The sequence below is a fragment of the Centropristis striata genome, chromosome 2, assembly GCF_030273125.1.
Source record: "Centropristis striata isolate RG_2023a ecotype Rhode Island chromosome 2, C.striata_1.0, whole genome shotgun sequence".
Classification (NCBI taxonomy): Eukaryota; Metazoa; Chordata; class Actinopteri; order Perciformes; family Serranidae; genus Centropristis; species Centropristis striata.
In genome coordinates this window covers 4007614-4024307 of record NC_081518.1, presented here as the reverse complement: position 1 = coordinate 4024307, position 16694 = coordinate 4007614, and the positions used below count along the sequence as shown (strand labels likewise).

Sequence of the window (16694 nt, the reverse complement as noted above, 5' to 3'; positions counted from 1 at the left end):
TGCAGAATATTCTTGCTGAACATGGATTTTTTTTCCTAAATCACACATTTATACCAGGAAGTTGCCAACTACAACAACAATCTCACCTGTTTGGGGACTGTCAAACACTTTTTTCTCATTTCCCCACCTAGATTTATCGCTCCAGGAATCAATTTTATGATAATAAAGTTTGATGAGATATTTGTTGCAGCTTGTTATGACACTAAAAGCAACTGTGCTGGTGTTAAATGGGGGTTAATTTTACACACCACGTTGCTTTTTAAAACTTTAAAGCTGGACTTGCCTCATCTTTCAGGCATGGGTTGCATTTCTCATCATAGTCTGAAGCATTTCTCTGCTCTCTAAACAAGTCTTAAATGCAACCACTTACTTTGTTAACAACAAGGAAGTACCACAAGTCCATGGGAGAAACTATTCAATTGTTTAAACCCATAACATCCATTATAAATCCAGTCAACAACATTCTTGGTGAGGTCCAAGCTTTGTTTGGCTGCTTCTGCAACATATTGTGCTCTCATCTAACAATGTGTACTTTTTTTTTTTTGGAAGCAGATGTCCTCTGCTGTGTTATGGAGAGTGACCGTTTGTTGTATTTGTTTATTTGGGAATTCCAGGTCTCTCCCTAGTCTGCTCCAGGCTTCTGCTTGGAGAGCCCAACTGCCACCATTGATCCCAGCAGCTGGAGCGGCAGCGAGAGCCCTGCCGAGGACATGGAGAGGATGAGCGACTCGGCAGACAAGCCCATGGACAACGATGCCGAGGGGGTGTGGAGCCCCGATATTGAACAGAGCTTCCAGGAGGCCCTTGCCATCTATCCTCCGTGTGGACGCAGGAAGATCATCCTCTCTGATGAGGGAAAGATGTATGGTGAGTACAGAGACATGTGTGTGTTTGTTTTAAGTGTCATCTGTGTAGTTAGATGTTTTTTTTCTAATGAAAGCTGAAGGAAATTAAAGGAATAGTTTGACGTTTTGAGGAATACACTTGGCTGATACCACTAATTTACATTTACATTTAGTCATTTAGCAGACGCTTTTATCCAAAGCGACTTACAGGAAGAATAAAAGCAAACAATCAAGGTATAGTGCAAAAAGAGCTATTAGTGCCTCAATAAGTGCTAGTGACAATTCTTTAAGGAGTAGAATTATCGTGTTGTGCTAGGAGAGAAGATGCTCTCTGAAGAGCTGGGTCTTCAGGAGTTTTTTTAACCTAATGTCATAGGTTAGCTTAGCTTAGCATAAAGACTGGAAGCAGGGGGAAACAGCTAGCCTGGCTCTGTCCTAGCAAATTGCACCTATGCACATACCCAGTGAGCTATAAATGGGATTGTGTGCATGTCTGCTTTGTATGTTTTCTTTGGCTTTATCAATCAAATAATTAATCATTTAGCAATTTTATGCAAATAACGTGACACCAATTGCTTCACACAATACAAGAACCTCTCGATTCCTCCATGCACACACACAAAGTGAAAAATTACTTCGGAATTAATAAAACAACAGCCTTCAATTACAGTAAAAAAAGAACTCAAGACAAGACAAAAAAAGGTAAAATTCAATAAAGTATTTGACAGAGATCATGCTCGATTAAAAAGTTAGATTCACTGGTATATAAATCGTACGAGTAAACTTAGCTTCAATAAAAATTATGATAAATTAACTTTTTTTCCACTGAATACGGAACATTTGAAACCAATTCTGATGTTTTCCATTCATGCAACTGGACCACCTTTATAAATGTTATCCAAGTATCTTGAAGTCCTGGTTCCTGGTGTCCGCTATGTGCAGAATGCTCTTCATTCATAAAGACTACACAGTTGCCAGCTGCAGGTTAGCTTAGCTTAGCATAAAGACTGGAAGCAGGGGGAAACAGCTAGCCTGGCTCTGTCCTAACAAAATCCTCCTATCAGAACCTCTAAATCTATTTTTTTTTTTAATTCTAATGCAAAAATACAAAGACAAAAAGAGAAAAAAGTTTGTCCAGGTGGTTGTGTGTTATTATATACTATATTATATACTATATTTTCTCCTGGCTGTAGTTTCTTATCTACCAGAAAGACATGAGAGTGATATCAATCCTGCCCATTAAATTGTGCCAAAAAAACCAGTTCCTTTAACAACAAAATATAAAAGCATCAAAAACACGGCTGTGCCCAGTAATGTAATATTATAAGACTGTCACATTAATCTGTGATGTGCTCTGTGATGATGACCATACAGCCACTATTCTGGTTCACAGAAGTGCAAGTTTATAAGTAAAGCAGCATGAACTATTAGTCAGTAGCAGATGGTACTGCGGCTGCCACCAGCTGTGCCCCCACTCCTCCCGCCATTTCCCCCATTCCTGGCTGGGTGATGTCATGGAAAGAGGGAATATTTTCTCTCTGTGGTGTTGGACCGTCTCACAGCCAGTCAGTCAGTGTCAAGTGAAAGCAGAAAACCCCTCAGAGCATTCGCTCGCAGCTGTCATGTGACCCGCTCCGGCCAAACGAAATGTAAATTCTAGGAGTTGCAGTGAAACCCCTCAGCTGCCACTACAAAGATGTGGGCTCAGACAACAGGACCCTCCCCACTGTCTCTTCCTCCAATTCCCCCGTCCCCCACACACACCAGGCTGCCAGAGAAGCTGTCCCTCTGCTCTGGATTAAAGCATGACAGGTTTTTTTTTTCTATAGTTATAAATGAGCGGTGCTAAGTGCAGGTTTTGCTGTTTCTCACTGTCAATATGATGCATCGTTCAGTTTTTTTCTTGTAGACTTGCATCCAAAATTAAATTAAAAAAAAAAAAAAATTTCCTTTTTGACACGTTATGGAGCAAATAGAAACTCAGCGTTTTTCTTTAAAATCCTATAATCAGATTAGATTCACAAACTGATAAGAATTATTGCAGCTGGTACTGTTTTTTTTTCTAGAGTTATAAATGAGCAGTGCTAAGTGCAGCTTTTGCTGTTATTCACCGTCAGTATGATGCAAATGTTCAGTTTTTCTTGTAGACTTGCATCCAAAATTTTAATTAAAAAAAAGAAAAAATCCTTTTTGACAAGTTATGGAGCAAGTAGGAACTCTGCACGACACATAACACCTTAGGTATGCTGCTTTAAATTCCTATAATCAGATTAGATACATAAATAATAAGAATTATTGCAACTGGCACTGATTTAACATAAACTGAGGCAAAGACCACACTGAAATCTACCTCATGAAAATGGCTAAAAGATGAAAAAAAGGATGATTGCATTAAAAGCGGCTGATTTTTATTACGTTTGTGGTTTATTACATATACGAATACGAATACGAATACGAATATGAATGCGAATACGAATGCGAAAACTTTAGTATCCACTGAGTGGAAATTCCTCTTTGGTTTCACCATAAACATGTCTCAAAACAACAGAATAAATAGTAAAACAACAAACAAAAAACATTTCAAGGATAGAAAAAATATAAAATAGCCTACAGCAATAAGGGTACTTCACAATTCACCCATTCAAGTACAACATTTCATAAAAGCACACCACAGTACAAATCAAGTTGACAAATGTAGGTTGGTAGGTTTGTGGCCATTATTACATTCACGGGCGTTACAGCTGAGTCTACCTTAAACTCTGCTGAAGGGACATGTGTAGTGTTGGATGAAGTTTGGTCCTGCCAGCTGTGCTCCGTATCTGGTTACACATTGTCTCACCAGTAACATGCAGATTTTTCTTACATCTTCAAGGGTTCAAACTGAAAAGAGCCAGTCAGAGAAACCTGATGCATGGCTTCATGTTGCAAAAATGATAATCCTGCTGACTGCCGGTGTTTGGCTGCTTCTTAATTTAATTAGATTTTTTTTTAGATTAAATGTAGAATTATTGATTCAGTCTTCTTTTTTTTAACATGTCAGCGTTGTTGTGTCCTTGTTCCAGAAGACATATTGGTATCAGTCTGATGTATGGGGGCTTTTTGTACTGTTCAGCCCTGCAACTGTTGCTGAATCCCATCATACCATGAACTGTGACAATCCCCTAAAGCTAGGGAGGCGTTCAAGGTGCAATGGGTCTTTTCATAGCAGCCACTTTTTTTATTTTGAATAGATTGGGTCAATTTATTATTTGAGCACAATACTAAAATTACAGCAGCAAGAATATTTATTCATTTATTTAATATTCTGTAATTTCCCAGCTTGGGATAAATAAAGTCTATCTATCTATCTATCTATCTATCTATCTATCTATCTATCTATCTATCTATCTATCTATCTATCTATCTATCTATCTATCTATCTATCTATCTATCTATCTATCTATCTATCTATCTATCTATCTATCTATCTATCTATCTATCTATCTATCTATCTATCTATCTATCTATCTGTCTATCTATCTATCTATCTATCTATCTATCTATCTATCTAGGATGGTGTTCTGGTCTGTGAGACTAATAATGGTGACATACCAGTACCAATAGTTGCTCCTTATATTGACACTGATACCAACAGAGTGCTTCATTTGATACCCATCATGTGGATGGAAGCGTTCAGTTACATAAAATGCCACCACTGCTCCTCCTCATCCAAATGATTTTTCACAAATACATTACACACTAAACTGCCAAAACTCTGTCAGATACACCGGGCTCGACTCCACCGCTCCACAGACTGTACGGGTCCTAGTGGGCCAACGACACGTCACATTAAATTGAAGGCTTGTGGTGATTGGCCTCGAGCATTAAGCCATACAAAAAGTCATTTTTATACATCTCAAAATTACTACAAAAAGACACAAAATGACAGAAAAAGACACAAAATGACCAAAAAAGACACAAAATTACTAAAAAAAAAGACACAAAATGACTATAAAAAGACACAAAATCACTAAAAAAGACACAAAATCACTAAAAAAGACACAAAATGACCAAAAAAGACACAAAATGACTGAAAAAACACGAAACTGCTTAAAAAGGAAACAAAATGATTAAAAAAAGACACAAAATTATTTAAAAAAGACACAAAATGACCAAAAAAGACACAAAATTACTAAAAAAAAAGACACAAAATCACTATAAAAGACACAAAATCACTAAAAAAGACACAAAATGACCAAAAAAGACACAAAATGACTGAAAAAACACGAAACTGCTTAAAAAGGAAACAAAATGATTAAAAAAAGACACAAAATTATTTATAAAAGACACAAAATTATTAAAAAAGACACACAATTATTAAAAAAAGACACAAAATTATTAAAAAAAAGACACAAAATGATTTTAAAAAGACACAAAATTTCCAAAAAAAGTAATTAAAGGGACCTTCCAAACACAACACGGTAAATTGCCATTCATATAAAACTCACATTAAACTTTCATATCAAGGTGGGGACCACAAAATATCATCACGAGGGCCACAATTGGCCCACGGGCCGCTTGTTTGAGACCCATTGTTTAAAGGTAACGAGGCCTGATATGCAGCATTTATCAGGCCAGTCAGAGCTGATCGCTGATCGCTACATTCACTCTGGAGTTACACATGTTTTGCAGCCTGATCCAATCAATCACAGACAATAAGCCGGAGCTGCTGGGAGGGGCCGGCTGTATGGATTACCTCTGTGTTCAAAATGAACTCACTGTTGTGAGTCAACCAAGGAATGCTTGGAATGTGACTCAATCCTCCTCCTCCCCCTTCTTATTCCTTTGACATATTTATATATTTTTTGTGAGCAAATGCCTTTTGGAGTTGCTTTGGACTCAGCTGTGCATTTTTATATTCCTTGTTATTTCGATATTCTGGTTTTATTTGAAGGCAGTCTTAAAAATCTTTCCTGTTTAACCCTAAAATTACTGCCTGTAAGGAGGAAAAATGTAATGACTCAACTCTCTGCAGCATGTGATTCATCAAATGCATGGGAAAAGTAAAGTATTTGATCTCATTTTTTGTGTAAGGCATTAATGGCATTGCATATAAATGTTTTTTAATTTTATTTTTATTTTTTTAATTTATTTTAATTTATTTTTTGAAACACATTTACATAGAAGTTATACAAGTACACGGGTACTAAGGATAATCATAAAAAAAAAATAAAAAAAATCACCAAATCGCCCCCATAAAGAAAAAAGACAAACATAAAAAGGCATACATATATTGAATGTATAATTCAGCCATTTCCATATTTAAACTAATACCCCCATGACAGCCAGAGCAGAAAAATAGGAAAATATATGGTAGCAATAGAAACTTATGTCTAAAACATTAAAATTAAAATAAAGAAAAAAATGATTGATCTTTATCCCAATCTTTTATAATTTGATATTTTTTGCCAACCATCTGATTGTGCCTTTCTTTTATTCCTTATCATAAACTTTGTCAATAAATAATAATGTTTTAGGAACATAATGAATGGTTCCAATTTAATATATTTTTCTTTTTTTTTTTAATAAAAAATTTGCAGAGAAATGTTTGCATGGTGTTGTGGATTTAAGTAAGGTGAGCCAATATAAATATTGCACCTTTTCCTGGTCACTGTAGGGGTGCAGGAGTATAATATGTACTATAAAAAACAGTCAAAAGAATAAAGGCAGCTTTACTATTGAGAGAATTCAACTGGAAAAATATTAATTGAAATCCAAACTCTGGCTGCATGCCCTTTATGCAAACAAAGATGCTCTGTTTGCCACATGAATGTGAGTTCTTTGTCGGATCTGTCGGACTTAAATTTGTGCAGCCCTCCTTACTAACAGTGCACTTCTTTGGAATGCCATCAGAGATAATAAGTAACCAATGAAGTGGTCCTCAATGCTGCTACAAGGGATTGATTTGTCGAAAAACATTCACAGATTTGTCTTTTTAAACGAGACGAGGGCTCCAGGCTGTAATCCAGCGTCCGTTGGGTTTAAAGCAGCCGCAGAACGACACCGCAGAAAAACCTCTCATGGCATCTGAGATAAAAGTTGCCTACAAGGAGACAGGTATTTTGTATTTGAGAGACCCTGGGGACGGCATAGTGTTCCATACACAGAGCTCATCACAAGAGGAGCCGCCCTGAGTGCCCTTAAGCCCTTTGTTATCCTGGGGTAGAGTGCAGTTAATTAGCAACAGTCTCTATAGCAACTGTGTTGCAGTACAAAACAATTTCTAATTTCTGCTTCTTAGCTTATTGTGGTGTTTACCTGAAGTGTTTCGGATGTGCTGAGACCAGTGTCGGCTGGCGCTGCGCCCGTTCTCCCAGGCTAATTGTGACTGTGATAGAAGATAGAAGACAGAAGACGCCACATCTGCATCTAGACGGCACTTTCCACGGCCCCAGAGTTTACTTAGGAGAATATTTTTAAAAGAAGTAAAGGGAAATAGAGGTCACAGGCCCCTAGCCAAAGGCCTAAGACTCTGCACTTGCATAATTCACCTGCTGTGCTAGGCTGCATTCATTTATCCCAGAAATAGGGTTGATAAATGAAACAACACGCTTCACTCAAATTGTATGTTTATTCATTGAGTTATGTATTTGCACTTGCCCCTGCAAGCTAAATAACATTGGTGAATTTTACTCAGTAACTGTTGGGAAAAAAAAGGGATGGGCTGATTTTTTTTTCTCCATCATCTGACAAATAAATATGTAAATATGTACTCTACTTGTAGGCTGTAATACCACACCCATGTAGTGTTGCTCTTCTTTTTGCTGCTGAAGACGCTAGTCCACCGGTTGTGTCTTTATATGTTTATTTGTTTATTTGTTTATCACTCCGTTGTGGGAGTAATGGCTATTCTTCCTGGGGTCCTCAAACAGGACACAATTTAAATACATAGTAAAAGCATACAGAGTAACAATTAGAATCTAGAATATCTGCCAGTTATAAGAAAAAAAACTACAATATTAGAGTCAATCATTTACCAAAAAGTGGAATACTGATTACAATTCAAAGAAATTATTAAAAACTGTTTTTAAAACATACAAAATCAATACCTGGCTTATGACACAGAAGAACAAAAGCTAACAAACAAAGCAAAAAACAAAATAAAAAACAACAAGAAGTCAGACCCTATAGTGGAGGCAAATTCAATTTTCAGGGGTATTTTTAAGGCTTTTTTGTGTGGCATTATATCTGGTATAAATCTGGTTCTGATTAATAGTAGCACCAATCATGCTATTTACTGCACATTTATCCTCGGCAAGGCAAGGCAAGTTTATTTGTATAACACAATTCAACACAAGTTCAAAGTGCTTTACATTAACATTAAAAACAGCAAGACACAGTTGAAAACAGTAAAAACAGTCAATTAAAACAGGGAAATAGAAATAAAAAAATAAATAAGATAGATAAGAACAGTTGGGGTGGGCGGTACCAATATCACACAGCGTCATCATTTTCTCCTATCATCATTCTTTGCAGCAGTCGTTGTTAGTTAAATGACAGTTTTATATAAAATCAGAACTTGTAGGCATAAAATATTCTGTCCATTTTGACCAGGTTTTTGTAAAATGAGTCCATTTGTAACTTTGGTAACACTTTACAATAACCATCATTTATAAATGGTAAACAGTTTATAAACAGATCATTTATAAACCGTATATAGGCCATTTAGAATGGTAAATATATCATTTATTAATGTTTAACTAACTAGATCATTTATAAATGACAAATAGATGGTATATCAATGTAAGTTTATAGTTACTTTACCATTAACAAACAATTGAATTATAATTAATAGTTCATTAATAGTTTTAGTTGCACTCTTTAACATTTTAAACACCATTTTAGGTATGTTAATGATTTTGAAATGATTCATAAACCTTTAAGAAATTGGTTGAAAACATTTAAAGATTAAATTTGTATAGCACTGAAAATGGTTAATAATTGGTTTATAAACCATCTATAAACACTACTTAGTTGGTTATTGTAAAGTGTTACCGTAACTTTAGATGAAAAGTCACTTTTTCCATTGTGTGGATGTCTTGTATGATATTTAATACATTTTATCAAATATATTAAGTAAAATGAAATTACTACAGAATGATTTATTACAGTGATAACCCTCCGTCTTGTAATATTTCAGCTCGGAGCTTTGACTGCTGGACGCTTGTCCGCACGTGTCTTTTGATGTAAAGCTTTTCCTATTACTACACTGCTGTTTGCTCTGCCATCTCGTCAGTGATCCAGCACAGACCCCTCCTGCGGGAACTAAGTGGCACTTGGTTTGCAGAGATGCCAAGGATGAGTTAGATATAATGAGCAGACCTGGCTTGCCCCCGATGGCCCAGCACTGTGCTCCTCTGGGGCTCGTCTCACCGGGCCGGGCATGCTCTGAGACAGAGCGAGCGGACCTGATCCTCCCCGCTGGGCGGATAATGAGGAATTCTAGGATCAGCTCAGGCTCTCCGAGTCACCTACATTCACGCAGAATGGAGTGTGAGGAACTTCATTGCAGGAGAGGCATCACACACCTCCAGAATAATCCCTCATTTGTTCCCGTGCCATTGTCAGTGTAAGACTACCGTGTTTTCACACACATGGTAGTGAAAAAAGTCCAATTATTTTATGTCCGCCTCAAAAGAGTAACTGTCAAAAGTGTAAATAGTATTGATGCAGGTATGATGAGGGAGGGAGGGATAGAAGAAGAAGTCATTTTTTGAATTAGGGTTTTACAGTCGGGTTGTGACAAACTGGTTATGTATTCATCGTGGGTCGCTATGGAGATGTCTTTCAGCCTGACACAGTGGCAGGGATCGAACGTGTGCCTACAGTTGATGCGGATGGGTCAACAAGCACAAATCGACCTGGTTTTTATGGCTCCGCACCCAAACATGTCTGACACCACTCTACAGGTGTGTCTTTAACTGAAATTTGGTTTGTGTTATTGTTGTTAATATGATGTTAATTAGAGAGACAGAAAGACTATGTGAGATATAAACACTACACATAAACTCTGTTATGTTAAAACTAGTTTTATTTTGTTCTATATTCATGGAAACTACTGTCTCAGACTTAGGAGTAAGGAAATGTTTCACAAATTTCTTCTTTTGACAGTCCAAACCCCCAGAATATTCAGTTTAATATGATTTAAAACAGGCAAAAACAGTAAATCTCCAAACACTTTGTTATTGTAATTTGTTAAAACTGGTTGGTGTAACACCAGGCCACATGCAGCAAACTAGAAGAAAATAGTAAGAAAATGTTTCACAAATGTCCCCTTTTGACAGTCCAAACTCCCAGAATATTCAGTTTAATATGATTTAAAACACACAAAAACAGGAAATCTCCATATTTTGGTTTGTGTTATTGTTGTTAATATGATGTTAATGAGAAGAGAGAGAGAGACAGAAAGACTATGTGAGAGATAGACACAACACATAAACTCTATTATGTTAAAACTGGTTTTATGTTGTTCTGCGGTGACCCTGCCCTCATATAAAAGGTACAATATGTAACACCAGGCCACATGCAGCAAACTAGAAGGAAATAGTAAGAAAATGTTTCAAATATGTCTTCTTTTGAGAGCTCAAACCTCCAGAATATTCAGTTTGATATGATTTAAAACAGACAAAAACAGGAAATCTCCATATTTTGGTTTGTGTTATTGTTGTTAATGAGAAGAGAGACAGAGACAGAAAGACTCTGTGAGAGATAGAAACTACATATAAACACTTTATTTGTTAAAACTGGTTGGTGTAACACCAGGCCACATGCAGCAAACTAGAAGAAAATAGTAAGAAAATGTTTCACAAATGTCTCCTTTTGACAGTTCAAACCTCCAGAATATTCAGTTTAATATGATTTAAAACAGACAAAAACACTTAACATAAACTCTATTATGTTAAAATTGGTTTTATTTTGTTCTGTGTTTATGGAAACTACTGTCTCAGACTTCAAGAGATTAACCGGTGACTGTGCTCTCATATAAAAGGTACAATGTGTAACACCAGGCCACATGTACTGTAAGTCAATTTTTTTAGGTTTTAAACTCCAGGGTTCCTTGAAAATGCTCGAATTTTAATGTTGAATTTCAAGGTTTGAAAAGTGCTGGGATTTTGGATAAAGTGCTTGTAAATGCTTGAAGTTCTTACTGTATTTCTCTTGCAATCTGACTATAGATAACCACATTTTCAATGGAAAAAAATATATAAACTGAATAGCCTATCGCCTATAATGTGAAATGAAGACCGTCTCGCCTGCGTCTTCTTGTTTCTGAGATGTTTCTTGTTGCTCTACCCTGTATCTTCTTACTGAAGGGAGTTTTTCTAATTCCTAGTGGATGTGAGGGCTCCTGAAGTAGGCCTGTTTGTGGGTCTTTGCTCCTAGTTTGGGTCGTGTTTAGTTCCACCAGCTGCCGGTTAATGATGATTTTTGCGAGCTTCCTTTTGCTCCTAGCCTCTAGGTTCCTAAACCAGGATATTTTATGAGATTAGCAAACTACTTTTTGTTGTTAAAAGTGTAATACCATTACTGGTGGTATGGTTAAGTGAAATTACCCCTTTTAGTATCGAAGTACTCATCTAAAACATGACATTTACAACCGTTGAAAGGTTCTGGAAAAGCTTGAAAATGGACCTTGAAAGTCCTTAAAAAGAGCTTGAATTTGACCACTGAAAAGGCGAAAAACTCAAACTCTGCCATATGTTACACATTGTACCTTTAAAGGGCCGACACCATTTGAAAGCATGTTTATGAGAGAGTCATTCATAAGAGTATTAAAGGTGTTTCTCTCTCTCCAGTGGTGTGAAACACTCTTTAATTGGGCTGATGCATTATTCAGATCTCAGAGACACAAACAACAGCTGACCTGTGCAATCCAAATATTGTATGTTTTTATGTGATCTTTTCTCTTTAAACAAACCTTTCGCTGACAGTCCTCCTGCACCTGTTGTTTTGCTCTGCGAATGAGTTGCACACATGGGTCTAAAATGCCCAGTGGACGTTAGTCAGGATGTTTGGACCGCAGCCGACAGAAACATCCGGGCAGAAGAGGATTTGAGTTCTAGTTGATTTCACTCTGCTTGTTTTGTGTGATTCCTACATATCTGTAGCGTACGACCCATGTGTGTTTCTGTGGCTCTGAGAATATGCAATTAATGAGACTCGGCCCCAAAATGGATCTAGATTTAGAAGCTCCCCTGTTGCTGAGCAGCAGAATTGATTTTGAAGTGCATATTATTTGATGTCAGCCTGTTCAGGGAGCCAGATTTCACCTCTTAACTCATGTCCATGTTTTGTTGACCAAGCATAACATGTTGGAGCTGGTGCAGGTCGGTCCTGCTCACAGCCTCGTGTTGTTGGGGGGTTCATGCCTCAAGGTGCTGATGCTGACCAGATTGTGATGAGAGGTTACTGGAAAACGATTTAATTGTACTTTCTGAGGCAGAAATTCAGTATTTTGGTTTGTGTAGTGGATGTGCTGTACTCGTATTTGTCTTATTGACATATTTTGCTGTGCAACATAACCTGAAATAGCAAGTATAAGACTAGATCATTCTAAAACTGGTGCTGAATGCAAATATGTTGCCAAAATTAAACATTTTTGCATTAGGTTTCAGTATTTTAGAAATGCTAGTGTTGTATTTTTTACTGCATGTATTGCCTTGTGTGAAAAAGAAGCTCTACAAAATGATCAGTGAGTGTCAGTTTCTGATTTTCTGCCAGTTTGTGTGGAATATTGACATAATTTGCTGTGCAACATAACCTAAAATAGCAAGTATAAGACTTTAGATCATCCTAAAACTGGTGCTGAATGCAAATGTGTTGCCAAAATTCAACATTTTTCATTAGGTTTCAGTATTTTAGAAATGCTATTGTGGTGTTTTTACTGCCTTGTGAGAAAAAGAAGCCAGACAAAATGATCAGTGAGTCTCAGTTTGTGATTTTCTGCCTGTTTGTGTGGAATATTGACATAATTTACTGTGCAACATAACCTGGAATGGCAAGTATAAGACTTTAGATCATCCTAAAACTGCCAAAATTAAACATTTTTCATTAGGTTTCAGTATTTTAGAAATGCTATTGTTGTATTTTAACTGCCTTGTGAGAAAAAGAAGCCCTACAAAATAATCAGTGAGTCTAATATTGACATAGTTTGCTGTGCAACATAACCTGAAATAGCAAGTATAAGACTTTAGATCATCCTAAAACTGGTGCTGAATGCAAATATGTTGCCAAAATGAAACATTTTTCATTAGGTTTCAGTATTTTAGACATACTCTTGTTGTATTTTTACTGCATGTATTGCCTTGTGAGAAAAAGAAGCCCTACAAAATGATCAGTGAGTGTCAGTTTGTGATTTTCTGCCCGTGTGTGTGGAAGTGTTTGCTCTGAATGGTTGGATAGCAGGCCGTGGCTCTCTGCCTGCCTGAATCAGGAGTACACGGGGTGTGTCCCTGCTCTGAGGTCTGTGTGAGGCCCTCTGAGGCGGGCTTCTGGTTTCAGGTTGCATGTTCCCAATTGGCTGCTTTTGTTTGACTAAAACACAGTGAGACTCCGGGCTTCTTAAAGATGCAGTGTCACTTTCGTGCTCTCTTCAAGAAATCATCTGTTTCGTGCTGATTACATCATATTCTATTGATGAAACACTTTTATTCTGATGAGATCATCTCATACTGATGGGACCATTTTGTGTAATCAACATATGAATGGAATCTGAATGCCAGTGTTATTCTCTCACCCAGAGCGCAGGGACTACACTCCAACGCTAACACAGACAGTCATCTCTTTCTCTGCTGTTTGTGGAATAGAGAAAGGTCTCTCAACACTGAACAGCATCCCTGGAAACAAAGAGAGACTGTAACCATATCCATAAAATTATCATACTCAACGCTGTGTTATGGACCGACCCCAATATAATATATATCATATTAATACCCTTGTAATGTAATAGGAAGTGCAGGGTAGAGTTGTCAAAAGTATCAATACTCCAAAAAGTGTCGATACTAAAACGTTGTATCCGGATACAATACTCATTTTCAAAAGTATCGAAGGTCTACCTACCTATGGGCTACCTGAATTTATGAAATGTACTATATTTATAAATATGCTATTGCTACACTTAATGGCAAAAATTGCACTGGTCTGTTGGACTTGAACAAAAATAAACAATATTTTTTGTTGCTTAAGCTTATGTATTCAGTCATTATTCAATGGTATACTAAAAATCGATGTGAAAAAAATTACTTCTCACTGTTCTCAGGTCAAATATTTATATGCGATTAAAATGCGATTAATTTAGATTAATTAATTACAAAGCCTCTTAATTAATTCGATTTTTTTATAATTGAGTCCCAGCCCTAATTAATACCCTTGTAATGTAACAGGAAGTGCAGGGTAGGGTTGTCAAAAGTATCGATACTCCAAAAAGTATCGATACTAAAACGTTGAATCTGGATACGATACACAAGTATCGAAGGTCTACCTACCTATAGGCTACCTGAATTTCTGAAATGTACTATGTTTCTAAATATGCTATTGCTACACTTAATGGCAAAAATTGCACTGGTCGGTTGGACTTGAACAAAAATAAACAATATTTTTGTTGCTTAAGCTTATGTATTCAGTCATTATTCAATGGTATACTAAAAATCCATGTGAAAAAAATTACTTCTCACTGTTCTCAGGTCAAATATTTCTATGCGATTAAAATGCGATTAATTTAGATTAATTAATTACAAAGCCTCTTAATTTATTAGATTATTTTTTTTAATCGAGTCCCGGCCCTAATTAATACCCTTGTAATGTAATAGGAAGTGCAGGGTAGGGTTGTCAAAAGTATCAATGCTCAAAAAAGTATCGATACTAAAACGTTGTATTCTGATACGATACTCATTTTCAAAAGTATCGATACTGAGCCAAGGAATAAACACTTAAGTTATTGTTGTTTTTTTATCAAGCTTGCCTAATTTTGTGCACAGCATACAACCTCAAAATATTGTTCTAATTGTTATTGTTTATTTTATTTATTTAATTTTAGGGCCGGGACTCGATTAAAAAAATTAATCTAATTAATTAGAGGCTTTGTAATTAATTAATCGAAATTAATCGCATTTTAATCGCATATAAATATTTGACCTGAGAACAGTGAGAAGTAATTTTTTTCACGTGGATTTTTAGTATACCATTGAATAATGACTGAATACATAAGCTTAAGCAACAAAAATATTGTTTATTTTTGTTCAAGTCCAACAGACCAGTGCAATTTTTGCCATTAAGTGTAGCAATAGCATACTTAGAAATATAGTACATTTCATAAATGCAGGTAGCCTATAGGTAGGTAGACCTTCTGTAAACTATAATACTTTGTTTTTTTTAAGTAAAACACAATCCATGCTAGCTACCACACTAGCCGCCGCTAGCTGCTATATGTTTAGCATTGAGGTGATACTTGAGGCTGGATGTGCTGCGGTGATATGTGAATTCCTTGTTGCCTAGCAACACAACCATGCTCTTATGGACGCTTCCATCCGTTGGTTTTTTGTAACTAAATGTCCCATCATCCACGGGGCCAACCAAAGGTCTCATCAGCTTCTTCCTTCATGTTCACTGTGGTTTGTTGTAGTCTGAACTCATGAACGCTAGTTGGTGCTCCAGTATAATCGGTCCGCCTGAAACTCAACCAGTGAGAAACGTTCCGCGGTGCAAAAATAAGGGCAATTAAAATGCGTCAATTTTTTTAATGCGTTAATTTTTGTGTAATTAATTAATCTTAATTAATGCGTTAAAGTCCTGGCCCTAGTTATTTTTTCTATCAAGCTTGCCTAATATTGTGCACAGCATACAACCTCAAAATATTGTTCTAATTGTTATTGTTTATTGTATTTATTTATTTTTTGCACTACCTCAGACCTAAAGCTTGTTATCATAGTTGCAGTTTCTTTTTTATTACAAATATTTACCCTGTGGTTCTGTTAATTTTTACATGTTGCATTTCTCTTGTTAACCCTTTGGAGTCTGGGGCTATTTAGACAGTTTTTGACTCTTTTTCATTCTGTCTGTATACACCACTTAAAAAATGTTTACCATGGCATGTTGGAATTGTTTTTTCAGCACAACCTCACCTATATGACCTGGTTACTATTTTTTTTTTCATTTTGACTTACTGGATCAACATTTTGGACAAAAAAACACACACAAAAGAACAAAAAATAAATAAATACAAAAAAACACAAAAAAAGACAAAGACAAAAAAGACGGATAAAAACACAAAACATACAAAAAACACACAAAAACACAAAAAATACGAAAAGACAAAAAAAAGACAAAAAAATACTAAAAACACAAAAACTACAAAAACATGCATAAAAACAAAAACAAAATCCACACACACAATACAAAAAAAACACAAAAACACACGTAAAAACCTATACAGTCTATGATTAAAAACGCACAAAAGAACAAAAAAAAAAAAATACAAAAAACAAAAACACAAAAAACAACAAAAAAGACAGAAAACACGGATAAAAACACAAAACATACAAAAACCACAAAAAAATACAAAAAAACCACAAAAAACACGGATAAAAACACAAAACATACAAAAAACACAACCCCCCCCCAAAAAAAAGATAAAAACACAAAGAATACAAAAAACATGCATAAAAAAAAATCCACACACAATACAAAAAATACATAAAAACTCCAGAGGGTTAATAAAAATATTTCTGTTAAATTTTGGGGTCTTTGTTTTTATCCTGGTGGTATCGAGTATCGAATATTTTCCTGAGTATCGGTATAGAGTTGAACATGTTA

At 36.0% G+C, this 16694-nt stretch overlaps 1 protein-coding gene across 4 annotated transcripts in view; it reads left to right on the top strand.

Annotated features, from left to right (window-relative positions):
- The window catches only part of tead1b (TEA domain family member 1b), an 82074-nt gene that overhangs the window by 21177 nt on the left and 44203 nt on the right, over positions 1–16694 (top strand). For all 4 annotated transcript variants that reach the window (XM_059347677.1, XM_059347704.1, XM_059347686.1 and 1 more), the window contains exon 3: positions 615–867. In XM_059347677.1, coding sequence (XP_059203660.1) covers positions 711–867 — 157 coding nt within the window. In that variant the 5' untranslated portion in view covers positions 615–710. The remainder of the gene's footprint in view (positions 1–614; positions 868–16694) is intronic.